Source organism: Monodon monoceros, unplaced genomic scaffold, assembly GCF_005190385.1.
Source record: "Monodon monoceros isolate NGI ecotype Baffin Bay Population unplaced genomic scaffold, NGI_Narwhal_1 Super_Scaffold_20, whole genome shotgun sequence".
NCBI classification, from domain to species: domain Eukaryota; kingdom Metazoa; phylum Chordata; class Mammalia; order Artiodactyla; family Monodontidae; genus Monodon; species Monodon monoceros.
The window spans coordinates 100,911,142-100,937,849 of record NW_021703777.1 but is presented as its reverse complement, the minus strand read 5'-3'; the positions used below and the strand labels follow the sequence as shown (position 1 = coordinate 100,937,849).

The following is a 26,708-nucleotide window of genomic DNA, read 5'->3' as shown; positions in this document are numbered from 1 at the left end:
GGAGGCATTAGGGACTTTGGGAGGGGGCGGGGAGTGGGAAAATATGTGTATTTCATTGTTGTCTAAATAATTAAAAGTACCATAGGGGGTGATGAGAATTTTACCAGTGGATCCAATCCTGTATGCAAACTATGCATTCTTTATATGCATTTAGTTCTTCTGTGGCTGGTTGGGAAATTAAAAGATGACACCTTCATTAATTGCATGCTATTTTAATTGGTCTAAAGGGACATTTTTCTTTCTTTTGTGGCTTTGGAACACCCTGACAGTTTTATTGTTACTTCTGAGAGTTTATCCATGGTGATTAACATTAATACTATTAAAACAGAAAGTGCCTGTGAGCTTGTGTTCCCAGGGGATCGGGAAGGGTGAGCTGTGAGGACCGACTCTTCTGCCACCAGTCTCCTGGGAGAGAGAATAGAAAAGAATAAGGAAACGACTGTATTTAGAAACAACAAAATGCCGGACTCCGCACCATGTATTTTCTATATCTTATCTCTTTTAGCCCTGAACAACTACCTATGAGGATGGTCCCCATTGTGCGGTGGGAAAGCCGAGTCCTTTACCCAGCTTGCTTAAGCTAGGAAGCGATTTAACAGCAGAGAACTTGTGGAAATGTCCTCCTGTTCATTTCAATCCCCATGTACCTGGCAAAGCACTTGCAGTTTACCCAATAGGCAGCCACCCATTTTCTAATACAAGTTAATAAATGAATGAATGAATGAATGGTGGATGGAGTGGGTCAGATAAGGTGTATGAGTTTCATGTCCAGCTGTAACGAGTGACCACAAACTTGGTGGCTTAAAACAACACAAATGTATTATCTTACAGTTCTGGACATCGAAGTCCAACATGGGCCTCGCTAGGAAAACTCAAGATGTCAACTGTAGGGGAGAATCCATTTCGTTGCCTTATCCATCCTCCTGAAGCTGCCTACATTCCGAGGCTCGTGACCCCTTCCTCCATCTTCAAAGCTGATGATTCCGTCACCCCTACCCCCCTACCCCCGCTTCCTTCATCGAATCTCCCTCTGATTCCCATTCCTCTTCTACCTCCCTCTTCCACTTTTAAAGACCTTGTTATCAATCTCTGGTGTAAGGTGGGTTGATGAGCAGCCTTAGTTCCATCTGCAACCTTATTTCTCCTTTACCATGTCACCTAACAGATTCACAGCCTCTGGGGATTAGGACATGAACATCTTTGCCGGGGGCATTATTTTGTCTACCACAAAAAGCTTCATTAAAGGTGTGAAATCTATTTTGTCTGTCCCAGTAGAGAAGTAATTCTTTTCTGAGACTGTGGAACATGGTTTGTTTGGTTCCTTGGATATTTAACCATGCACACACCACCTGAAGGCATCTCTTTGCTTTTTCCTTGCTTTGTAACCTGCAAACACTCTCCACACATGCCATGTTCAGTAAGTACCCGTTGAGGAAATGAAAGAATGAAATGAACGAGCTGTTGTTTAAAACTATATTAATTTGGTCTAAAGGACACGGGAGACATTTTGATCTAAGATGGTAAAATTTGAGCATTAAAAAGAATAATGGCTGTAGTCGATTGAAACCCACCAAATATATACAATTTCATAGTGATTCTACGCAGAGGCATGGGGTCTTCCTAGATTCAGCTCAACATTTGCACTCTTCAGACTCCCATAGGCCACACTTGACCCCTTCTGTGTAGCTCGAGGGCAGGAACACAGAGTACGTGTCCACTGTGAGGGCAGCATTAGACAGTCTTCTGTGGGTGCCCTTGCCTCAGGTCACACTGCAACCGATAGCTGTCCAGGAGGTATTTTCTCCCCAAGTCACACAGCTCTAGTGCAAGGAGATTCAGTCTACATCAGGCAGCTATGGGAGCATTCCTGGCTTAAACGCTTCATACCCCAGAGTTGCCAGCATCTTTTGTAATAACTCGCGGGCATGGCTTCCAGCGTTTCCACAAGGGACATGCCCAGGTCCAAGAATGACCTCACTCGGGAAAGTTCAAAGCACAGTGTCTGCTTCCCTGTTAGGGATTTATGGTTCATTTACAGGTCCTCTCATCCAGATGTAATTTACCAATCAGGTTTCATTTTTTATGACATTTGATGTTCTTGTCCTTCTGAAGTTTTCAGGTAAAAGCCAAAGCTCAGATTCTCAGGAAGTTGGAAAAAGTTTTATTAACCTTTTGCTCTCATACCTAAACAAGCAAATAAACCAATGAACAAACAGACCCCAACTCATTTGTCACCATGGGAGGTTGCTATGACACCAGCTCTTTAACTAGCAAAGAATCAAACATCTATCATAAGTATAAGCTTTATGTCCGAGTAACTGCATTATTGAGGAGAGAAAGTTCTTTGTGAAGAATTCCAGCTTAAAAAAATACAGAAGAAGTGATAGAATTAGAAAGTGTGATTTTTCAACCCCTAGTGATATCATGGATCTAGGTAACAATTACAATGTATACTAAAGCCATTAGGTGAAGGGTAGATAGGGAATTTCATAATATAGGGATCATGCTCGCACCACTTGAACTTGTGATCCATCTTAGTATTTACCCATTGTATGATCCTACAGGAAGCACACGGTACTACTTATGGTACATTTTAAAAAAACAAATTTAATCTGACTCTAATCAAGACTTTAGATCTAACTAGTAGTTTGTGGAAATACAAGGGATAGAGGAACAATGACACCCTTTGGAAGCAATCAGCCAAGTCCAGAATGTGGGACATTCTGCAGGATGAATGACCAGGTTTCCCCAACAAATCATGGAAGGGAAAATGGAAGGGCAGAGGGCTTCTCTGGTGGCGCAGTGGTTGAGAGTCCGCCTGCCGATGCAGGTGTTCATGCCCCGGTCCGGGAAGATCCCACATGCCGCGGAGCGGCTGGGCCCGTGAGCCATGGCCGCTGAGCCTGCGCGTCTGGAGCCTGTGCTCCGCAACGGGAGAGGCCACAACAGTGAGAGTCCCGCGTACCGCAAAAAAAAAAAAAAAGGAAGGGCAGAATGATATAGAATAAAGTGGACTTAGTCAACATTGTGGGATTTTGTTTGGTTCTTGAATTAAACTTTCAACTGTAAAAATTATTTTGGGACACTTGAGGTAGTCTGAATAATGACTGATATTAATTATTGGAATTATTGTTTAACACTTTAAATATGATACGGTTAAATGGTATTGAATATGATAATGACATCAAGGTTAGGCAAAACTGATATACATAAACACATATATACACATATATAGACATACATATGCACGTGTGTGTGTGTATATATATATATATATACAGTTGACAGTTAACGATGCATACTGAGGAAATTAAAGGTAAAATGAAAAATCTGGGGTTTGCTTTAAAATGCTAAAGAAACTTTTTTTTTTTTTTTTGCGGTACACGGACCTCTCACTGTTGTGGCCTCTCCCGTTGCAGAGCACAGGCTCCGGACGCGCAGGCTCAGCGGCCATGGCTCACGGGCCCAGCCGCTCCGTGGCATGTGGGATCTTCCCGGATCGGGGCGCGAAACCGTGTCCCCTGCATCGGCAGGCGGACTCTCAACCACTGCGCCACCAGGGGAGCCCAGCTAAGCAAACTTTGAAGGGAGTAACTAAAACAAGATTGGCAAATATTGACAGTTTTCCAAGTTGAGTAATGATTACATTGGGAGTCTGATTATTCTACCTACTTTAAGTGCCTGAAATTTTCCATAATAAAGTTTTCTTATTTTTCTTTTCATGAGTTTTTAAAATTTTTATTTATTTTATTTATTTATTTTTGGCTGCATTGGGTCTTTGTTGCTGTGCATGGGCTTTCTCTAGTTGTGGTGAGCAGGGGCTACTCTTTGTTGCGGTGCGCGGGCTTCTCATTGCAGTGGCTTCTCTTGTTGCAGAGCATGGGCTCTAGGTGCACGGGCTTCAGTAGTTGTGGCACACGGGCTCAGTAGTTGTGGCTCGCGTGCTCTAGAGCGCAGGCTAAGTAGTTGTGGCCTATGGGCTTAGTTGCTCCGTGGCATGTGGGATCTTTCTGGACCAGGGCTTGAACCCATGTCCCCTGCATTGGCAGGTGGATTCTTAACCACTGTGCCACCAGGGAAGCCCCATAATAAAGTTTTATTAAAACCCTTATATTTTTACAGTCAGATGCCATTTTCTCCTATCAAATTATTAAATATATTTAAACATTTTACAGGGAGGGGTGAAATAAGGATCCTACTGCATTCCTGGGGAACTTCTGGAAAGCAGTTTGGCAGGATGCCCTAAGAGGCTTAAAATATTGCTAGCATTTGACCCAGTGATTCCCTTTGTAGAAATCATACTGAAAAAATCATTGTGAATATCAAAAACTCTTTACAAAGATGTTCACTTCAGGTTATCTTAGACTTTGAATTTTGCAAGTAACCCAAATGTGCACCACTAGAAGAATGGTTAATTGAATCATGGTACACCACATCATGAAGTATTTTGCAACCATCATAGGAAACTTTTACAGTTTTTAAATACAACTGGAAGATGCCTGTTACAACATTAATTGAAAACAGGACAAAACTATACTTGCATCTATGTAAACAATATACATCCATGGGGAAAATATGTGTAGACAAAAAAAAAACTGGAAGCAAATACAACAAAATACCTCCATTGGTTCTGACTGGGTGATAGACCTACAGTGAATGAAGTCTTTTTCTGTGTTTATTTTCCAGATTTTTCTATCATAGACATAGTCTTGTCCTGTGCATCTTGTAATAGTTTTATAAAGGTATAACCAACAAACCATAAAATTCACCCACATTAAGAGTACAGTCTGATATATATGTGTAAATATATATAGCTGTACAACCACCATTACAACATTACAATCAAGTTTTAGAACCTGTGACTCTGTGAAGTATCTCACAAATATTTCTTGAGTAGACTTCATTTTTAGAGCAGTTTTAGATTTACAGAACAATTGAGAAGATAGTACAGAGAGTTCCTACATACCCTGTACATAGTTTCCCCTGTTATTAAAATCTTCTATTACTATGGTACATTTGTTAAAATTAATGACCCAATACTGATACATTATTATTAACTAAAGTCCATACTCATTCAGATTTCCCTAGTTTTTACTTAATGTCCTTTTTCTGTTCCAGGATTCCATCCAGGGTATTACATTACATTTACTTGACATATCTATAAATTAATTTTTAATTGGAAAAAAGTAAAATGAACCTAATTTTTCAAATCCTCCAAATATTTAACCATTTTTCTCTTGGTCTTCTTGTTTTTGTTGACTTGTTGCTTGTTGACAAAGACCATGTCTTATATTAATTATATTCCTTGTAGTTTCCAACATGGTACCCTGCAAATTTACTAAATAATATTCTGCTAATTTAGTCACTGTCCTTCAATAACTGGATGGAGCAGAAGAGAGGGAGAAAAGGAAGAGAAGAAAGGAAAAGAAAGACCTTACTTTACAAATAAGTTAAAACCTCAGAGCTCTGAGGGACCTTTGGTTTCTGCTGTGATTTTATGTAATGGAATTCTTTTGACCTTTGTGTTTCCCAGGCTGGAAATTGCAACCCTGAATCGGGCAGACTCAGATCTGGAAGCTTGTCGAACCCAAATCAGCAAAGACATCATTGCTCTTCTACTGAAAAATCTGACCAGCAGTGGCCATCTCTCCCCTCAGGTAGAGAGGAGGATGGGTGCTGTTTTCAAAAAGCAGTTTCTGTTGCTGGAGAAAGAAATTCAAGACGAGTATGATCGGAAGATGGTGGCCTTGACAGCTGAGTGTGACCTAGAAACAAGAAAGAAGACAGAAAGCCAGTACCAGAGGGAGATGGCAGCAATGGAGGAAGCAGAAGAGGTGCTGAAACGTGTTAGTGAGAGGGTAAGGCAACTTTGAAAGGAAGGCTTTCATTTGCTTCCCTCCTTCATCATTTATCCATCCATACATACATACATACATCTACCTGCCCATTCATCCATCCACCCACCCATCCATCCATTCTCCCCACCTACCACCTATCTGTCCATGTACTCATCCATCCATCCATTTATTCACTCACCACCCATCCATGCATCCATTCATCCAAACTCCAACCCATCCATCCATCCGCCTACCACCCTTCTATCCACCTGCCCATCTACACTTCCATCCATCCATCCAGAATTCATTTAGAAAGCATTTACTGATCACTACTGTCTAGGCAGTGAAGGTACAGAGAGCACTGAGACATGGTTCTTGCATTTGAGAAGTTCACAGTCTAATGAAGGATTCTCGCATATAACACATGTGAATTCATTCAGCCATGTTGTAATAGAGGTACGTTCACAGTGCTGTGGGGTGTCATGGGACAGGTAGAATGGCTTCATTCACAGAAAAGCATGTCCACAAGAGCACAGCTCTTGGGGTTGTGATGTCAGTGCACACGTGTGTCCGTCTGGACTGCACCGCACCGCACTAAGTTCTCTCCAGCACGGGCTCTGGAGTCAGACAAACCTGGACTCATATTCTAGTACACTGCAGCTCAGCTCCGGAAGGCCTTAACTAGCCTCTGTAAGTCTGTGAGTCAAGGCCGAGGGCGCCCCCTCTCAGAGCGGCTGGAAGAAGTAATGCAGGAAAGGAGCCCCGGGTGTGGGCTGCAGTAGGCTCTCGTGCACAGTGCCCAGTTCTGGGAGTTCTGACCTCTCGGCCTTCCCAGGGCTGGTCTCTGTTGATCGGAGATCAGCTCTCATTTTCCTAAGAGAGTGTCAGTTTCCGTCTTGAAAGGAATCACGCCAGAGTTTTTTCCCAGGCGCACCAAATCCAGTCTGATTTCTACTTTCCTCCATGGAAGAGATGGCTGGTTCCCTCTGGTGACTTGAGCCCACATAACCTGTTCTGAAAATTTATCATCCTAGGGAGGTCTAACATCTTAGGAACGAGCTTCTGAACTCCTAACCTCCATTCTGCAGACTGGCAGCCGTGCACAGAAATCCTCTGGGAGAGAGTAGAGAGCTCTCAGGGTGACAGCGCCTGGCTCTCAGATGGTCGGTCACCTGTGGTCAGACTACGGGCTGGGCACTAAAGCAGAGAGGTGCGATTCACGCTGTCTTACCCCCAGCCACTCCCCTGCAGCTGGGGTCCCCTCGCCTCAACACACATCTCATTTTAGGGTGTGGCTTATTTTCGGTTTGGCTCCTGTATGGATTTCCTGTAGCTGCTGTAACAAATGACCACAGACTTCGTGGCTTAAAACAACAGAAATTTATTCTCTCACAGTTCTGGAGGCCAGAAGTCCAAAATCAAGGTGTCAGCCAGGCATGGCCCTTCTGAAATCTCTTGGGGAGAATCCTTCCTTGCCTCTGCCAGCTTCTGGTGGCTCCAAGCATTCCTTAGCTTGTGGCTGCATCCCTCCAATCTTTTTTTTTTTTTTTTCGGTACGTGGGCCTCTCACTCTTGTGGCCTCTCCCGTTGCGGAGCACAGGCTCCAGACGCGCAGGCTCAGCGGCCATGGCTCACGGGACCAGCCGCTCCGCGGCATGTGGGATCTTCCCGGACCGGGGCACGAACCCGTGTCCCCTGCATCAGCAGGCAGACTCTCAACCACTGCGCCACCAGGGAAGCCCCATCCCTCCAATCTTGACCTTGGTCTTCACATGGCCCATGACGCTGTCACCTCCACTTCTGTCTCTTTTAAGGACACTCATCTTTTGATTTAGGACCTAGCTAAATGATCCTGTATTATTATCTGCAAAGACCCTTATTCCGAATAAGGTCATGTTCATAGGTTCTGGGATTACGATGTGGCTGTATCTTTTTGGAGAGGGGCCAACGTTCAGCCCACCACTGTTCCCCTGGCTGGCCCCACTCTCTGATCTCCATCCATGATTGCACAGGTCAGCACTGTGTTTCCTTGAGTTCAGCACTTTAAAAGAATGTGTTAAACACACTGTTCACTGTTTCAGCCCCAAACAGTCTCATTCTCTCTCTCTCTCTTATTTCCTCAATTTGTTATATATTTTTTTCTGATAAAAATAATACGCATTCAATGAGGGAGGCTTGGAAAGTACTCAGAAGCAGAGGTCGGCAAAATGGGACCCATGAGTCCAATCCTGCCCTGCCTGTTTTTTCTGGCCCTTGAGTTGAGAATGGTTTTTACATTTTTAAAGGATTGTAAAAAGTAAAAACAAAAAAAGAATATGTGACAGAACCCTGATGTGTCCTGCAAAGCCTAAAATATTTATCTGGCCTTTACTGAAAGTCTGCCAACTCCAGCTCCAAAGCATAAAAGGAAAAACCCAGAAAAAAATTGAAACACATTCCACCAGTCGACAGTAGACAAACATTCGTTCAGCCTATTTGTTGAGTTCCTGCTGTGTGTCTGAGCCTGGAGACACCACTATGCTAAGGGGACCCCACTCCTGTCCTCGGCTTTCAGCATAAACCTTTTGCTTTATTTTTACATATATTTTTTTTTTACAGAGCAAGGTTCATGCGGTTCATTGAGCCTTCTATCATGGTTGTTTCCACTTACCATCACAGATGTCATTAAACGCTCTCACACTTAGCATTTACTGAAGGCCAGGAATTTTTCAGAGCACATCACCTGGACCTTCTCTTCAAATATTCACACCCACTCAGTGAAGTGGGAATTGATAGGCTCCCACGTTTACAGGTGAGGAAACAGATGGGAGAAGGTCACCTGCCTGAGGACACGTGGGTGGACCAAGACACACACCCAGGCAGCTCGCCCCGACCATCAAGCCTCACGGCCACCCTCACGCAACAGTGCATCGTAATCCTGGTGGGCTTCTGCCTTTGCAATGCTTTTGTTGCAAAGACTGCCCGCGGCAGCGCAGTTTTAAGCGTTTGCTCATTATTTACACGGGTTGTTGGGGGCATGGAGAAGGGGTGACACACAGTGTTCTCCTGCTCGCTCTGTGCAGGGCTCAGGGTGGGCGGCACCATCACTGTGGATCCCCCAGGCCACCCTGTCCAGAGACAAGTCTCCTTATTTGAGCAAATCCGCTTCCAAAAATAGCCTAAAGCTGCAAAAGTTAACAGAGCTATTTCCCTTCCAGTCTGTGTAAGTCATTCCATCTTAGAATGACTTCGTCATCTATTCATTTATTGTAGTCATCTTTAAATAAAATGCATGAAAATATTTTGGCCATATTATTCCTCCAAGAATTAGTTTTTTGTTTTGTTTTTTTAAAAAAAAGCTAAATGAGGAGTATCAGTTTTTTTGAGTAAAGTTTAGGAATTCCATTAATTAGTATAGCAATGAAATCTGTTCACATTTAAACATCTATATGATCCCGTACAGTCTGTAAAGTGTTTCTGCATGGAGAAGCTCTTAAGGGTAGTGGCAAATATAGACTCTGAAGGCAGGTGGCTTAGGTTTAGATCTCACTTTGTTCCTCCAGAAGGTGCACTGTTCAGGCTCCTTGGGTCTCGGTTTCCCCATCCTTAAACTGGGGATGACAATGATGCCTGTCATATAGGACTGTCAATACTTGTTTAGTACTTAGACAGATGCTTGGCAATGTCAGCCCTGTTCTATCCAGTCTCATTATTTAGTGTAATCTTTAAAGAAGCCCATGACATAAAACAGGATGTGAAATCTTTCCAGTTCAAGTTGGAGAAACAGAAGCCCAGAGGGGAAGCGTCTTGCCCAGCTTCCTGCAAGCAGCCACTGGCCGTTCAGCGTGTGTACTTTGTAGGGGGACCTCTTCCAGATCCACGTGCTTCCCACCTACTTGGAGAAGAGGCGGCAGCAGCGCATCCTGCCCTGAGCTGCCAGAGGCTTCCTAACTCCTTTGAGTGTGTCTTAAAGGAAAAGATGCCTTAAGGGCAAGAACTCTTACACTGGAACCATCTCTGGGGGTTTTATTTCTATAAAACATTTTCACGATTTGCCCAGCTTGCGAAATTGAGTACAGGGAGTGTCATTTAGTACACTCATAATCTCCTGACGCGATTTCACATTTTTGATGGCCTAGAGTCAGCGCGAAGAGCAGTTGTCAGAACAGCCTGGCACAGGCCTGCGATTCTCGAGCCAGGATTGAAGTTCCCTATCCTGACCCAGCATGCAAGTTGCTTTTTTAGGCATTTTAAGCTGAAGGATAAACATGCCTCATTTCTCTGAGAAGTCTATTTTAGTGGAAAGTTCAATAGGGAGTTGGGGGTGAGTGACCATTATTTTAATGCACCTTTAAAAATGCACATTTGTTGCCAATATTTAAAATATAAAATTTTGGATAGAAAATCCAGACTTTCAGCTTCTCTTAAAAAAATGGAAAGATATGGCCACACCAGGTGCTTAGTCCTACAGAGCCCCCTTTGGTGGGCTGAGCAGTGGCTGACCCCGTAAGCAGGGCTCGCTCTCTCTGCTTTACCCCAGTCCCCAATGCCCCCAGTACAGTACTTCCCAGGCTACCTCACATGACCTCCCCTGCTTGGCAGGCCTCCGTGCTGTCCCCTGCTTTAGGGTTTAGTCTTCTCATCTGTGCCACAGAAGGATTGAACTAGAGCAGGGGATGAACACGTTTCTGTGGGTCTCTGGACCCCCTTAGGAGGGCAGTATACAGGGAAATGGGGGGGACTCCCATCAAAAGTTATTTTAAGGAGCATTTCACTATGACACAAACACATCATTTCCTCATGCCTTATTCTTCAGAAATACTATTCTAAGCAAGGACAGATAATTACGTTTTAGGATTTGCATATGCACACTCAAGCACGTGTGTATGCGTGTGTGTGTGTGTGTGTGTGTGTGTGCACGTGTGCTGTGTGCTTGCTTTTTGTCCTGGCTGTGAGGAGTTAAATGGATTTCACCCCTGTTTCATTCCTATTAATTAAAATAAATTGAGGTTTGGAGCTTGTCGAATTCCATACTGTCAAAATAGAAGGTCACTTTCATGGATGAATGGACCTACCTGGGCACCAGCTACTCCCCTGGTAGCAGAGCATCCCTGTGATGCCCAGAGCCAGGGGCCCAACGCCCTCATTGTGGGTGACTTGCATTCTGTAATTTAGATCAAGTCAGCTGTGAATAACTACTTCCCTCCAGAAGAGAAGACCCCTTCAGCTTTGCCACATAATAATCTGACCATTGGAGTGACAGTCCCATCATATTCAAAGTTTATGTCCACACTCAGAGGGAGGGGATTTCTGTGACGTCTTACACCGGGGGCCAGGAATCTTGGGGGCTTCTTAGAATTCCGCCTCTGCACGTGGAATGACTAAGACACCCTCCTGCGGCGTGAGTCTTTGGAGGTAATGGGAGTGCAGAGGCATCAGGAACTTAGTGAAGGCGTGTCTCCCCCCTGCTGCCCTCCCTCTGGACCACATAAAGTGGAGGCACCCCAGGAGCCACTTCCTACCTCCCCTTTGCCTCCCTTTTAACGCAAATGTTATCAGCTTGGGCCTGATTGCTCGTATCTTTCTCTTCATCGAAGTTAAGGATGAAAGATGATGGAAATAAGCTTGAGAGCCTAACAGCACAGTCCATTGCTGTTTCCATTTTGCGGGCTATTTTCAGGCAGTTTGATTTGAAAATTTCCACTCTTGTGAATTTTTTTCTTTGAGATGGTTCTGGAAAACGTTAAGATAACAGGGAGGACAGGTTACAACAGCATTTCCCAGAGTTTAGCAGCTTCCTCATGGCAAATTTGGGATTCAGTGTGTGTGTATGCCTGTGTGTATACATGTGTGTGTTCCATGTGGGTGTGCACATGCGTGCACTGTATTTGTGTTGCTGTGTGTGCCTGTATCTTTGTGCATGTATGCGCATTGTTTGTTGCTGTGTGCATTTATATGCACTGTGCATGTGTATGTGTGCACATGTGTGTTGGTGGTGCATGTCTGTGTGCTGAGCGTATGTGTATGTGCCTGTGCACGCGCATGCATGTGTGTGCACCTGAATGTGTGTGCGTGTATGTGCATTACTGCTGTGTGCATTGATATGCACTGTGTATGTTGATGGTGCATGTATGTGTCCTCTATGTACATGTGTGTGCATGCGTGTGTGCCTGTATGTGCATTACTGCTGGGTGCATTTATATGCACTGTGCACATGTGTGTTGGTGCATGCATGTGTGCTGTGCGCACATGCGTGTATGTACATGTGCACGTGCATGCACGTGTGTGCTGGCATGTTGCGCACATGTGCCTGTGCATGCCTGACCAGTGTGTCACCTCCCACGTGCCCCCCTCTTCTCCACAGTCCGCTATCGAATGCAGCAGCCTCCTGCGGACCCTCCATGGCCTAGAACAGGAGCACCTGAGGAGGTCCCTTGCTCTGCAGCAGGAGGAAGACTTTGCCAAGGCCCACAGGCAGCTGGCCGTTTTCCAGAGGAATGAACTGCACAGTATCTTTTTTACCCAGATAAAAAGTGCTATTTTCAAAGGGGAACTGAAGCCAGAGGCAGCGAAAATGCTGCTGCAAGATTACTCTAAAATACAGGTAATGCCTCAAATGCGGCTCTCTCTGATGGAGGAGTCATTTTCCTGAACTGTTTCAGTAAATTTCTCCTCTTTCTGAGCTAAGTCCTGTCTCTTCTTTTGTGCTGGGTTCCAGTGAACTAACGCTATCTTCCTTCGACCTCTTGATGCGGCGGCTGAGTTTCCAGTAAGCAGGGCAAATGGGGGCTTGAAGCACAGGCCTTAGACTCAGGCTCACCTGGACTTGCATTCCAGTTCCACTACCCATCAGCTCTGTGAATTTAAGCAAATTGCCTAACTTCTCTGAGACTCAGTTGCCTCACCTGTAAAATGGGGGTAATAGAGTCCCCACACTAAAAGGGACATAATGGAAATTTCATGATTTAATTCATGGAAAGCCAGTGCTTGGCACAATATATGTTTAATATATATAGTGGTTAAAAATATAAATATATATGTGCATATACGTATGTGTGTGCATGTGTGTGTGGCGATGTATGCCTAGGGTTTATGATCTCCGTCTCGATATTCTTGGGTGAATTTGTGGGTGTTTTTGCATGTAAGCTCGAGTGTGAGTGTCATTAACCCAGACTGAATAAATTCCTAGATGACTGTGAAAGTAGTTTATGAGACTGTCACTATTTTTATGAGGCCTGCCTGAGGCATTTTACCTGTGCCTGTACACACAGTGCATCACTGGTGTGCAGTAATGCACCAGATTTCTGGTCCTGGCACAGGCTTCGTGAGTGAGAGCTGCAACAGATCAGGGCTGTCCCAGGAGGAGACCAGGCGGCCCTCGTGAGCCTTTTGGAAAGAGAGCACCACTGTCAGAAGGCACTCTTGGCATGAAGAGAGCCAGCCAGCCTCTCCATTTTGCTCTTGGTTTTTCCCAGTAAAACTTTAGGAGAGTAAATAAAGTCCTGGGTAGGTATTCAGACCCCACAGCATCACTTAGGGATTAACAGATTTTGCTGTCGTTTTGCCCACTCCTCGTGATAAGCTGTGGCTGACTCTCCATGTTGAAAAGAACACGCGTTATTGTTAATAATACTGGGGACAAAAAAGTAACAGCCCTGGTGACAGTCCCAAGGCACAGACAGATTAGTATTTGAGGATCCCGACTCTGAGCTTCCCGACGTCAAGGGCTCAGGTCAGCTGACTCACGTGATCCAGCTCCGCAGAGGATAGAAATGTCACCAGTGTTCCTGCTGTATTGATTCTGCTGCCAGGAGCTCTCAGAGAGAAGCTGGCATTTGGCCACATCCCACCGACCATTCTGCTTTTCACTGTCAGGAGAGTGCAAATCCTCAGGTGTTGGACCTGGAGAGATTATAGCTTTTGTGTGGAAAGAAAAACATCATACGTTTCTTATTGAACAAAATGTTGAACTTTCGGGTAACCCACTGCATGGACAGTATTTCCCCAGATGGAAAAAAGACAGCAGAGCCAGTCAGAGGGATAGTACACTGAGGCTGATGTTTTAATTACCGTGGGTTTAATTACTGCTGGTCTAATTATTATGCTACTGGTTGAAGCTGGATTTGGGAGACAGCCTATTATGAAGTTGAAACACAGGCCCTGGAATTAGATGGCTGAGTTCAAATCCCTGCTCAGTCATTTACCAGCTGTGTGATATGGACTCAGTTTCCTCATCTGTGAAATGGGAATAATAGTATCCTGTCCCTAAATTAAGTTACAAAAGACGAGGAATGCTCTGGGCCCAATGCCAGGCCCAGCAAAAACACCCAGTATATGCAAGGCTATTATTACTCTCTTGTGCTTGCTTGGGTTCTTATGCATTTTGTACGTTATAGGAACTTCGTGCTATTCTGTGACCAGGCTCATCTCGTGTCCTCCATGAGTGTGGGAGTCCTGGGGTCAGAGCCGGTGGCTAATTTATCCCAGAACTTCAAGCACCTGTCCTGGTGCTGTGTTTGGGGAGCGCCACAGGTGTGACTGTGCGCGTGGGTGAAGGATGCCTGAGAGAAATTTATATTCCATTTCTAGGGAAGCAAAATTGTTTTGATAACTCTTTACCATCTGGGTCTCAAATGCACTTTTCAAAGCCCTCATTTCTTATTAGTATGTAATTTTCTTCTAAACCTTTGTTCGGGGCAGGGACATTTAAGGTGTTAATCCCAGGGCTTCTATTCCCGTGTATTTTCTTCAGAAAGGAAATGTAATATTTTAACTGACTAGAAAGAATTTTCTTTAAATTTAATTTAAGCATATTTTCTTGTTTTTTTTTTTTTTTAACAGGAGAATGTAGAAGAGTTAATGGACTTTTTCCAGGCTAGTAAGAGATACCATCTCAGTAAAAGATTTGGCCACAGGGAGTATCTGGTCCAGAACATACAGTCATCAGAGACCCGGGTGCAGGGCCTGCTTAGCACTGCTTCTGCTCAGCTGACCCTCCTTATCCAGAAACACGAGAGGTAAAACCCCCAAACCACCTAAAATGATGCAAACAAACAGCCTTGCCCCAATGTTCCTCATCAAAGACCATCTACTTCTGTTCATTCAGCGAATGCACTGGCTGCTCCTGACTTATTTCTTAAGAATTCTCTAGTTGGAAGAATCCTTTGCATTACAGAATTTTTAAAACATACCCAATAGTCGAGACAACCATACAGTGAGCTGACGTGTGCCCATCATCAACTTCAGGAGGTACCAGCTTGTGGGCAATCTTGATGTAGCTACACATCCCTGCCCTGAGTTATTTTAAAGCAAATCCCCAACATTTCATCAAGAAATCAATGGTGGAGTCTTTCATGAACTGTGTGATGGGATAGCCCACTTCTCCTTGAGCTCTAGGACACCGTTGGCTCTTGCATTCACCTTTGTTTTTCTTTTTTTGGGGGGGGAGGGAGTTTGTTTTTATTTTTGTATTTTTTTTTAATTGAAGTATCGTTGACTTAGTTTCAGGTGTACAGCACAGTGATTCAGTTATACATACATATATATATCTATTCTTTATCAGATTCTTTTCCCTTATAAGTTATTACAAAATATTCAGTATAGTTCCCTGTGCTATACAGTAGGTCCTTGTTGGTTATCTATTTTATATATAGTAGTGTGTATCTGCTAATCCCAAACTCCTAATTTATCCCTCCCTGCCTTTCCCCTTTGGCAACCGTAAGTTTGTTTTCTACGTCTGTGAGTCTGTTTTGTAAATAAGTTCATTTGTATCATATTTTAGCTTCCACATATAAGTGACATCATATGGTATTTGTCTTTCTCTGTCTGACTTACTTCACTTAGTATGATAATCTCTAGGTCCATCCATGTTGCTGCAAATGGCATTATTTCATTCCTTTTTATGGCTGAGTAATATCCCATTACATATATATATATATATATATATATATATATATATATATGCCACATCTTCTTCATTCATTCATCTGTCAATGGACATTTAGGTTGCCTCCATGTCTTGGCCTTTGGAATTAAGTATAAATACACAGATGCTTATCTTGGACTCTGAGTAATTTTTCTCAGCAGCACTGGGGTACCATGCAGCCAGGTAAATGGTGCTGTTCACGGCAGCCTCTAGCCCTTCGACAGCGTTCCTTCTCAGCTAGTCTATGAGACGCATAATTGTCAACAATGAAATTTATTCTTTGTAGGTTACAAGCTTTAAAATGAGTAGGGCCATGATGATAAGGCTGGCTTTCTTAGGACAAGCCGTGCTTTTATGAATTGGTTCTACTACCTGAGTAATTGTACTAGGACTTGGCAGCTCTCTTTATTTATTTTTTATTTTTATTTTTTGCGGTACGCGGGCCTCTCACTGTTGTGGCCTCTCCCGTTGCGGAGCACAGGCTCCGGACGCGCAGGCTCAGCGTCCGTGGCTCACGGGCCCAGCCACTCCGCGGCATGTGGGACCCTCCCGGACCAGGGCACGAACCCGTGTCCCCTGCATCGGCAGGCGGACTCTCAACCACTGCGCCACCAGGGAAGCCCTCTCTTGTCCTCTTTAATGAGGATTCAGTAAGGTGCAAGTTATGTGAACACTTCCCACCCAAAGATGCTAATGAATTTGTCACTGCAGTTAACTTGACATTCCTGATTCATTTTCACTCGAGTGAAAGAAACAGCTCCTTGCCTTGAACGGAAGCACCCAACAGCTGGGTATACCGTGGGGAGCAGTTACCAGGGAAGTGTTCTGTACCTCTGATTTTTAAATCCTATTTTAATAGGTTGGCACAGACTTACATTTCTGAAATGCATATCTACCATTCGCTCAGTCACCTATTCATTCCTTCAGGAAGCTTCCATGGTGAATCTACTGTATGCCAAGCAGGGGGCCCAGCCCAAGGATGCAGACAGACTGGGAATGGTAGTGGTGATCGTGGCAGCAACAGAAAAACAGAACCAGTAAGATATGTATGAGGAATTGTGTCGTGTGACTGTGGAGGCTGAGAAGACCCAAAATCTGCCCTCTGCAAGCTGGAGGCCCGGGAAAGCCAGTGGTGTAATTCAGTCCAGAGGCCTGAGAACCAGGGGAACCCCAGCCCTAGAGCAGGAGAAGATGAGATGAAATGTCCCAGCTCAACAGTGAGGCAGGAAAAAAAAAGTGAATTCCTTATTCCTCCACCTTTTATTCTGTTCAGGCCCTCAGTGGACTGGGTGCCCACCCACATTGGGGAGGGTCATCTGCTTTACTGAGCCCACCCATTCACATGTTAGTCTCACCTGGAAACCCCTGCACAGACACACTCAGAAGTGATCTTTAATCTGGGCACCCTGGCCAGTCAAGTTGATAAACAGAATTAACCCTCACAGCAAGTTTTCCCTGCATTTTACCTCTTGGACTTTACTTGTGCCATTCCTGTCACTAGGACTTCCTAATCTACCATCTCCTCTTGGAAGATTCTATCTGTTCCACAGTGGTCCCCATGAATGTTGCAGTCTCCAAGAACTCTTGCCCAATTGTAATTTCACTCGGGATGTGAGCTTTCTCTGCACATCTCTGAAAAAGCTGACCTTACCCTTCCTGCATTTTCGTAACGTCTTAGCTGCCTGTTCTCCTGCTCCTTCTGAGGGTAGAGATTTCTCTGATTCAAACTGAACTAATATGGAGATAAACATTCAGCCACAGCACAGCCAAGCTGCAGGTGAGTTTGGAGAGTGTGTTAACTAACTCTGCATCTTTTTCATCTAGAGCAGGCTACTTGGATGAAGATCAGATGCGGGTGCTCTTGGAGCGGGCTCAGACAGAAGTCTTTTCTATAAAACAGAAGTTGGACAATGACTTAAAGCAGGAAAAGAAAAAACTCCACCAAAAATTAATAATTAAGAGAAGACGAGAGATGCTGCAAAAGGTATATAAGGAATTATCCTCTTGATTCTTTACATAATCATTGTGAACACCCACCAAGTGCCGGGTTCCATGCCAGGCACTGCCATCAGAGGGCTAGGATCCAAAGGGCAACTGGGCAGGCATCCTGATGTGCCATCTACAGTTGATTGGTAGTGACTTTTTGGAATGCTGTGTCAAGATTTCTACAGGTCCTAGCAAAGCTGAGGGTTGCAGTAAGTTAGTAATGTCTGCCAGGGCAAGAGAATAGGAGTGCTGGTTCCAGTGAATAATGACTGATGGGTGCTACATTTATGGAGTGTTTAATTGGCACTGTGCTAAGTGTATTATGTATTTTATTTAATCCTTACATTAACCCTATGAGGTAGATGCTACTGTTTTCTGTTTTGTTTTTTTTGTGTGTGTGTGTGGTACATGGGCCTCTCACTGTTGTGGCCTCTCCCATTGCGGAGCACAGGCTCCAGACGCACAGGCTCAGCGGCCATGGCTCACGGGCCTAGCCGCTCCGCGGCATGTGGGATCTTCCCGGACCAGGGCAAGAACCTGTGTCCCCTGCATCGGCAGGCGGACTCTCAACCACTGCACCAGCAGGGAAGCCCTGTTTTCTCTTTTTTTAATGAAGACTTTGAAGCTGAGAGGGCTTAAGTGTTGTGGTCTATTTGGGCTGCTATAACAAAGTACCAGACTGGGTGGCTTATAAAGAACCACAATTTATATCTCACAGTTCTGGAGGCTGGAAGTCCAAGATCAGGGTGCCAACAAGGTCAGGTTCTGGTGAAGGCCCTCTTCTGGTTGCAGACAGCTGACTTCTTGCTGGTAGAAGAAGTCAGAAGGGTGGAAAGGTGGAGGGAGTTTGGTGGGTGAGTGTGGGGCCTCTTTTATAAGGGCACTAATCCCATTCAGGGGGCTCCACCCTCATGACCTAAGCACCTCCCCAAGGCCCCCTCTCCTAACACCACCATGTCCCATGTTAGGTTTCAACATAGGATGTTGGGGGAAGACAAGCATTCAGATCACAGTATTAAGTAATGAGGTCAAGGTCACATGTTTAGTGAGTGGCAGATGTGGAATTGAGCCCAGGCCTGTCTGACTTAGAGCCTCAGCCTTGTCCTTGACACTGACCCACTCAGCTGTTTGTGAACCTCGAGAGGGGAGAGACCAACCGGCAACCACAGAAAGACATCATGTGCTCCCTACATGCTCTGGTAGCACAGAGAGGAAGTCACCGTCTCCTGGGGAACCCGAGTTCTGGGGGACAAATGAGCATCTGATGCGAGCAAGGCAGGAAGGACACTGCAGGGGATGGGGAGGCGTCTTGTTCAAAGGTGAAGCACTCAGGCAAGGGTGCCCCGCTGTGCTTGGAGCTCCGAGAACATGAGAGCTGGGAGGGCAGAGGGCGGGGGCTGGAGGAGGCACACCCGGGAAGCAGCACCTCATCAATGAGGGCAGTGTGCCGGGCTGGCAGCTGACCTTCATTCAAGGACAGTGGGGAGCATTGAAGCGTTTTCAGGAGGAGAAGTGATGCCCAAAACTCGGCCTCTGTGCACCAGTGCTGAATCAAATCTTGGAGACAGAGTTTTGGGTGAAATAGAAAAGAATAGCTTTATTGCTTTGTCAGGCAAAGAAGGACGCAGTGGGCTCGTGCCCTGAAAAACTGTGTGTCCCAACCTGGGAGGATTTGGTGATGAGTTTTGTAGCAGTGGTTCAAGGGTGGAGATGCTGCTAAGGATCAGGGTGTGTGCAGTGCCGCAGTTCCTTAATCTGGCCTCAGGTGGTCTCCTGATGAGCAGGTCATTACCTTCTCTGGAATGAAGAATGCTAATATCTTCCATTTGTTGGGGGTTTTAGTTTTGTAAAAGAGCTCAAAGATACTGTTATGTGTATCCCTTGAGGCGGAACCAGGACCCTGCCCCAAGGCTGCACTATTGTTTCTTGGCTGCCCCTCCCTTGCCTCTGCCTCCCCTCCCTTCCCTGATTAGCAGCTGTTCAAAAGGCTCCCATGCCCAGGAGCCCCACAGGTCCTGCTCAGTTTCAGAAGGAAGATCAGATTTGGGATTTATGAAGCTCATGTGAGCAGCCTGCAGATAGAGTTGGAGGAGCCCCAGGCTGTAGACCTTGAGCAGGTCTACAGTGGGACCAATGGGAGGCTGTAGACCTTGACCAGGTCAAAACGGATGAGAGCATGTCCTGAGCATGGGAACAAGGACAGATTCAGAGGAGATACTAGATACATGGGATAACACAGGGGGTGGTCTGGTGCCATTCGGGAGGGAAAGGGAAACAATAACTTAATTTGGTTGATTAAAAACTCTGCTTTTATTATCAAGTGTTGGGCCCGGCATTCTCACCTGGACCATTGAACTCCACCCCATCTTTAGCATCACCTCATCCATCTCCACTGGCTCAAGGATCAAAGCAATGAGGCCCAAGAACACACTTCTCTGATGGTCTGGCCGGGTTCCAGGCTAGGGTCTGGAACATTTCAGCAGTTTCCCATGAGTCCTGTTCCTTACGGCTGCTGTTGATAAATCTTGTGAGTGGTACAGAGTGAGGACATAGCTCCACAAAGGCAAAGGTTTGTGTCATATCCTCAGCTCTGAGGACACATTGTAGGTGCTCAGCCAGTATTGTAGAAGGAAGGAATTGACACCCTCTGGTCACCCGGACCCATGAACAAGACATATTTGCACAAAATAGAACCCAGACTGTCCACAGGTGCACTGTTGTTAATAATACCGTGATGTACATCTCTATGCATGTCAGCTTCCCAGCACAGGGCCTTTATGCCTACTGCTCTTTCTCCCAGGAATATCCTTTCCCCCATCTTAACCCAACTGAGATATGACCTTTTTTTTTTTTTTTTTTTTTAAAGAAGAAGATGTTGGGGGTAGGAGTTTATTAATCAATTTATTTATTTTTGCTGTGTTGGGTCTTCGTTTCTGTGCGAGGGCTTTCTCTAGTTGTGGCAAGCGGGGGCCACTCTTCATCACAGTGCACGGGCCTCTCACTATTGCGGCCTCTCTTGTTGCAGAGCACAGGCTCCAGACACGCAGCCTCAGTAGTTGTGGCCCACGGGCCCAGTCGCTTCGCGGCATGTGGGATCCTCCCAGACCAGGGCTCGAACCCGTGTCCCCTGCATTAGCAGGCAGACTCCCAACCACTGCGCCACCAGGGAAGCCCGGGTCTCCTTCTTTATTTTTTTAACTTTTAAAAATTACTAGTAGCATATTATTACTATAATTACTCTTGGTGGTGATTAGCCTTTGTTGTTGTTTTTTTTTTCCATTATGTTTTACTACAGGATATTGAATATAGTTCCCCGTGCTATACAATAGGACCTTGTTGTTTATCCATTTGGGTCTCCTTCTTTAAAAGGCCTTCTGTGACCTCCTCATTTAAATTGTCTCTCATGGATCTCAGGGGGGTTTTCTCTTAGGATATCTCAATTTTCAGTTCCTATGTGCCTGGGACTTGGTAATAATAATAGCAGACATTCATTGATGCCAATTCTGCACCAGGCCCTCCTCTAAGAGCTACACATGTCTTCAGCAACTCATTGCATCCTCACACCTACTCTGTGAAGTAGATCCCATTATTATCCCCATTTTACAGATTAGGCAGTAGAGGCCCAGACAGGGCCAGACACTCGTTTTGGGTGGCTCAGCTTGTAAGTGGAGAAGCCAGGTTAGGAGCCCAGGTGGTCTGCCTCTTGGGTTTTACCTACTCAATAGATACGTGTTCAATAAATGTTGAACAAATGAAGTTTTCACTACATTTTGGGTTATTTTCTAAAGAATAATTTTGTTTTTGGGGGAGGGGGGAACAACGATCAACTTTATTGATTCATTTAAAAACGATGCAACCTCAAACAAAGGAGGTACTGCTAAAAGCTCAGTTGGGTGAGGCAGATTAAGCCTTTTGCTTAAATCCTCACCATAAATCTTTGAAGTATGAAATTTGCCACCCCTTGCCTCTGGAATACTGTGATTAACATAGACAGAGGCAGATTTTGTCTAGTCCAGAAGAAGAGAGCAAGAGAGAGAGAATAAAAAAATTAAAAAAAAAAAAAAAGATAGAATAGAGAGAATATTATATCTGAGTGAAGGAAGAGAAAGAAAGATGTCCTGGATCCTTCTTTGAAACAAATGAGTAAAAAGGTGGTCACATTTTACTAAAGATCAACCAGGTTACGCATTCTTCTCCTTTGGGGAGGATGTGTTAAGAAGATAAAAACCTTAATAGAAATTTCCTCTCTTGTTGTCTAAGGCTTGACTATGGGGAGAAATCAAGAGTCCTTCCAGTTCTGAACACGCTCTTGCAGTATTTCTGTCCTATTAGCCTACTTGCATAAAAATCTTAGTTGGTTTTAGAAGAACAAAGCATTTATTCAAAGTTTCCATTTCGTGGTTCAGTTCTCCTCTGCTGCTACTTTGGCAATCTCCATTGGTCTTTAAATTATGTTACTTTTTTTGTTTTCAAGAATAATTTGCTGAATGTGAGGTGATTGGGGAAAGAGATGTTGACATTCGGTGCTTCCTGCAACCAGAGTGTTTTCCCCAAGAGCCGTACAACCGAGTCCCGCCCCCTGTTAATTGTCTGTTCTGGAACTCCTGCCAGCACAAGGAGCAGCGGAGGGAGCGGCTGTCCATCGCTGAAGCCTTCGGGGCGGCTGAGGATGCTCGCCAGTACATGGGCCAGTGGCGTAGCCTGGTGGCCGAGCACAGCGCCACCCTGGAGGAGCTGCAGGAGCGCCTGGACCAGGCTGCCCTGGACGAGCTCAGGGCCCTGACCCTCTCACTGTCCGAGAAAGCCACAGAGCAGCTGCGGCGGCTGCAGAACTCGGTGATGACCCAGGAGCTGCTCAAGCGCGGGGTCCCCTGGCTCTTCCTGCAGCAGATCCTGGAGGAGCACAGCAGGGACCTGGCCGCCCGGGCCGAGCGGCTCGAGGGTGAGGAGAGGGACAGAGGCCAGGAGGGCATTCAGAGCGTGAGGCAGAGACTGAAGGACGATGCTCTGGAGGCCTCCACGGAGGAGCAGGCGGAGCTGAGACACTGGGAGCACTTGATCTTCACGTGAGTTTTAATCCCTGTGTGTTTTCATCGCCTCCTCTCCTCCCACTCGTGGGGGAGGGATTCCACCGCCTGGTTACGGGGATGGCCAGACACGTGCCATCTGACGCTGGACAGCAGTGTATTAGTTACTTATACCCACAGCCCAGGGAAGACGGGCAGTGCATGTCCCCCAGGGCCACTCAAGGGTTGCAGAGCAAACAACCAGGGCTCGTGGGAGGCAGGCTTTGTATTTGGGTTGGCCAAAAAGTTCGGGTTTTTCATGTGAGCGGGGAAACAAACAAATTTTTTGGCCAACGCAAGAGCAACAGGAGGGTGAGGTGCCCCCTGGTTCCCGTGGGAGGATGTGATGGGCTTGTTTGGACAATTACAGGCTGGCAGGGAACTGAAACCCACTGCTCATGAGTAAGCAGGAATTGCACCTGGTCCCCTTGATGAGAAGTGTTGTGTGAAGAGGGGTGCTTGTCCACAGGAGCAGGATGGGGAGGGGAACTTATAGTTAAGCCACAGGAGGCCCTCCCTGTGTCAGCAGATGTCAGGGAGCACATGGTAGTGGGCCTTCATTCCAGGCCTTACGGCCCGCTGCACCATCTCTTTATGGGGCCCCTTCATTCATTGAATTCAAGAACCATGGAATGACATCCACTTCTGACTAGGATGCTGTAAGCCATTGCCCGCCAGCAATCCTGGTGTAATAATTATAAAATAATGGATAATTTGCACCACTAATGTTTTTAAAGCCACTGGAGAGCTATGGAAGCAATGAGGACAAGTTAAAATCAAATTCCAGAGGGGCCACTGTTGACAGTCCTTCACTCCCCTGCAGCATTCGCCGGCTCTTTGTGCAGACTGAGATTTGGTGTGGCCCAAAAGGAGCCATCAGCTGTGTGATAGACACCAGCAAAGCTTTGGCAACTGTTTAGGGCTGGCACGTCAGATTGGAAACTGGAGGAGCCTCGAACACGGCCCACATGGGGCTACAGAGAGGAATGAAATGTGGGCAGTGTAGACCAAAAACCTGGGTTTAAATCCCAGCACTGCCACCAGCTGTCTGAGTGTAGGCAAGTTACTTAACTTCTCTGAGCCTCATCTTTCTTGTCTGTAGAATGGGATGACAATGATAAATCATTTACGGTGCTTTCAGTAGCACATGATACTATTGGGTTGTTAGAAGGCGAAGAAAGCATTTTATAAGAAGTCGGGGGGTAAATTTTCTAGTTTTGATTCCGTGACCCAATGATACTATCAAGATCCAGCCCTCAACATCCTTCTGCTCCACTATACTCAGTGTGCTGCTTTGGTCTTTGGGCTCAGCCCCACATGGTTTCAGGATGGCTGCTGCAGCTCTAGGTGTCACATACATCATCTCTCTTTTCTTTTTTTTTTTTGCGGTACGCGGGCCTCTCATTGTTGGGGCCTCTCCCGTTGCGGAGCACAGGCTCCGGACGTGCAGGCTCAGTGGCCATGGCTCACGGGCCCAGCCGCTCCGCGGCATGCGGGATCTTCCCGGACCGGGTCACGAACCCGTGTCCCCTGCATCGGCAGGCGGACTCTCAACCACCGCGCCACCAGGGAAGCCCTGTCATCTCTTTTTAACATGTGAGGCACTGATTCTTCCGATTCCACTGGGCAGGACTACATCACCAGCCCATGCCTAAACCATTCACCGGCAAGGAGTGAAATGGCCATGACTGTCTTAGACCAGAGGGCAGCAGACTTTTTCTATAAATTGCCAGGTAGTAAATATTTGAGTCTCTGAGGGCTACGTGGTTTCTGTTGCAACTATTCAGCTCTGCCCTGGTAGCGTGAAAGCAGCTACAGACAATCCGTAAGTGAACGTAACTGTGTTCCAGTAGAACGTTATTGACAAAAACAGGCAGTGGGCTAGATTTGGTCTGCAGGCCATAGTTTGCCAATTCCTGCCTCAGATCACCTGGGATTCCCTCTCTGGGGCTGTGAGGGGTGTTCCTATCCCCAGCATTGTTGGAGAGTAACCCATCTAAACAAAAGCTGAGCTGATAAGAGGCAAGGAAGGGCCATCAACCACATCTGGCAAAGCGCCAACTCCACATCATTGATGAGGGATTACATGAGCAAGTATATGTCAGTCTTTTTTTTTTTTTTTTTTTTTTTTGCGGTACGCGGGCCTCTCACTGCTGTGGCCTCTCCCGTTGCAGAGCACAGGCTCCGGACGCACAGGCTCAGCGGCCATGGCTCACGGGCCCAGCCGCTCCACGGCATGTGGGATCTTCCCGGACCGGGGCACGAACCCGCGTCCCCTGCATCGGCAGGCGGACTCTCAACCACTGCGCCACCAGGGAAGCCCTATGTCAGTCTTTTAACACAACCCTTGGTCTGCGATAAGTGGATGAAAAGAGGTAGCTGCTATCATCACCACCATCATTCCTGTGCTGGAAGAACTCAGATTATCAGGAGGAAGACAGACACATAAATAGATGATTGTGATACACAAAGCAGGCGTAATTAACCAGGTAACCATATGGAGGATTAGGATCCTTACCAAGCTCTGAAGAAGGTACATGTTGGGCGCCGGCCACTGACCTGGTACTGGGAGCCAGAGACAAGGCGACACTGCCTACTGTTGCCTTGCTGAGGCGGGGCAAGACTAGGTGGTGGAACAGCTGGGTGGGTCCTTGTCCGGGTGTGAAGAGGGGAGATCAGTCTCACCGCATGAAAGACAGAATCAAAACCCCCAGCAACAGCAGCGCAGTGAAGATAAACAGTAACCGCCATCTTCCCAGTCTGTTTATTTAGAGTAGTGTAGACTGTTTGCACATAAGGGCGTAACTGTGCCCGTTTGGCTATAACATAGCGCTCTTTTCCTTTTAACCAACGGACCCACCCATCAATATTCCTTAAAGGAACCAACCAACCCAGAAAACACTATTGAAGCGAATAAACAAAACCAAAGCCCTTTGACTATTCTTTCCTCGGTATGGCCACTCCACAGTTCAGTTTGGATCTTAGCCACAATTTCAGTTCTGAATTGAATTGAAGCCCTTTTGATTAGAAAAGGTTGCATCGACCTAGGATTGTGGAGGGGGTGTTGGGGGTGGGCGTTGGGGGAGGGTAGGGGAAGGCGTCCTTCTCAGTCTGTCTGCTCGGTCCCTCTGTCCCCCTCCTCTACTGATCCTGCATGCTGCTCGCTGGACGTCGGTGGTCCTCCCCATCTGCACCGAGGCCTGAGCTCTCCTTGAACCCTTTCAGGGATACCAAATAGCAGAGCATCGTTCTGCAGTGTCCATCCTTCCTTGGTGGCAGTGACATCCCATGGAACAAGGTCTTCCTGGCCTCAAGGATGCAGTGCCTCCTCCTTAAGTGCTCATTCCCAGGGACTGACCTTGCTGCCGGGGAGGAGAGGTCCCAGGTGTTTGCAGAGGGTGAGATTGTCTTGGTTTAGATGAAGTGACCTCTCCCCTCCTTCTCATCTCTCTTTCTTTATGGTTCTGTCCTTGTTTAGTTCGCAATCTTTGTTCGTTTTTGTTTTCTTGAACAAACAAGATGCTGTCTTCTCCAAGCCCATACAAATCAGATCCTTAAATGCCACTTCTTATTCCCACAAATTGTTCTCAGCAGTAATTATTCAGCTCAATCTACGTTCGACCAAAGTCTCTTTGCTCCATCCAGCCTGCTTTGGGCTCTTCAAAGTGTGTGGATTGGACGTGACATTCCCATTATTGGATGGTCATCTTCTTTGATTCATGTGGTTCCATTTTGCAGGGAGTATTATTAAAGCGGCCGCCGATTGAGTCGTTCAACAGGAAAAGAGAGATCTCACTTTGGTATCAGAAAACTCTTTATGATTTTCCTAAGGGTTAAAGGGGGTCAACTAACAATACACACAATCTGAGTCTGCTTATATACTTTGCTTATTTAAGACCCTAAAAGGTTGTAGCC

General features: G+C 46.0%; 1 protein-coding gene across 6 annotated transcripts in view; it reads left to right on the top strand.

Annotated features, from left to right (window-relative positions):
- EVC2 (EvC ciliary complex subunit 2) overlaps positions 1-26,708 on the top strand; it is a 142,298-nt gene that overhangs the window by 67,999 nt on the left and 47,591 nt on the right. For all 6 annotated transcript variants that reach the window (XM_029235123.1, XM_029235126.1, XM_029235128.1 and 3 more), the window contains 5 exons: positions 5,534-5,858; positions 12,181-12,420; positions 14,658-14,833; positions 17,566-17,725; positions 22,339-22,793. In XM_029235123.1, coding sequence (XP_029090956.1) covers positions 5,534-5,858; positions 12,181-12,420; positions 14,658-14,833; positions 17,566-17,725; positions 22,339-22,793 — 1,356 coding nt within the window. The remainder of the gene's footprint in view (positions 1-5,533; positions 5,859-12,180; positions 12,421-14,657; positions 14,834-17,565; positions 17,726-22,338; positions 22,794-26,708) is intronic.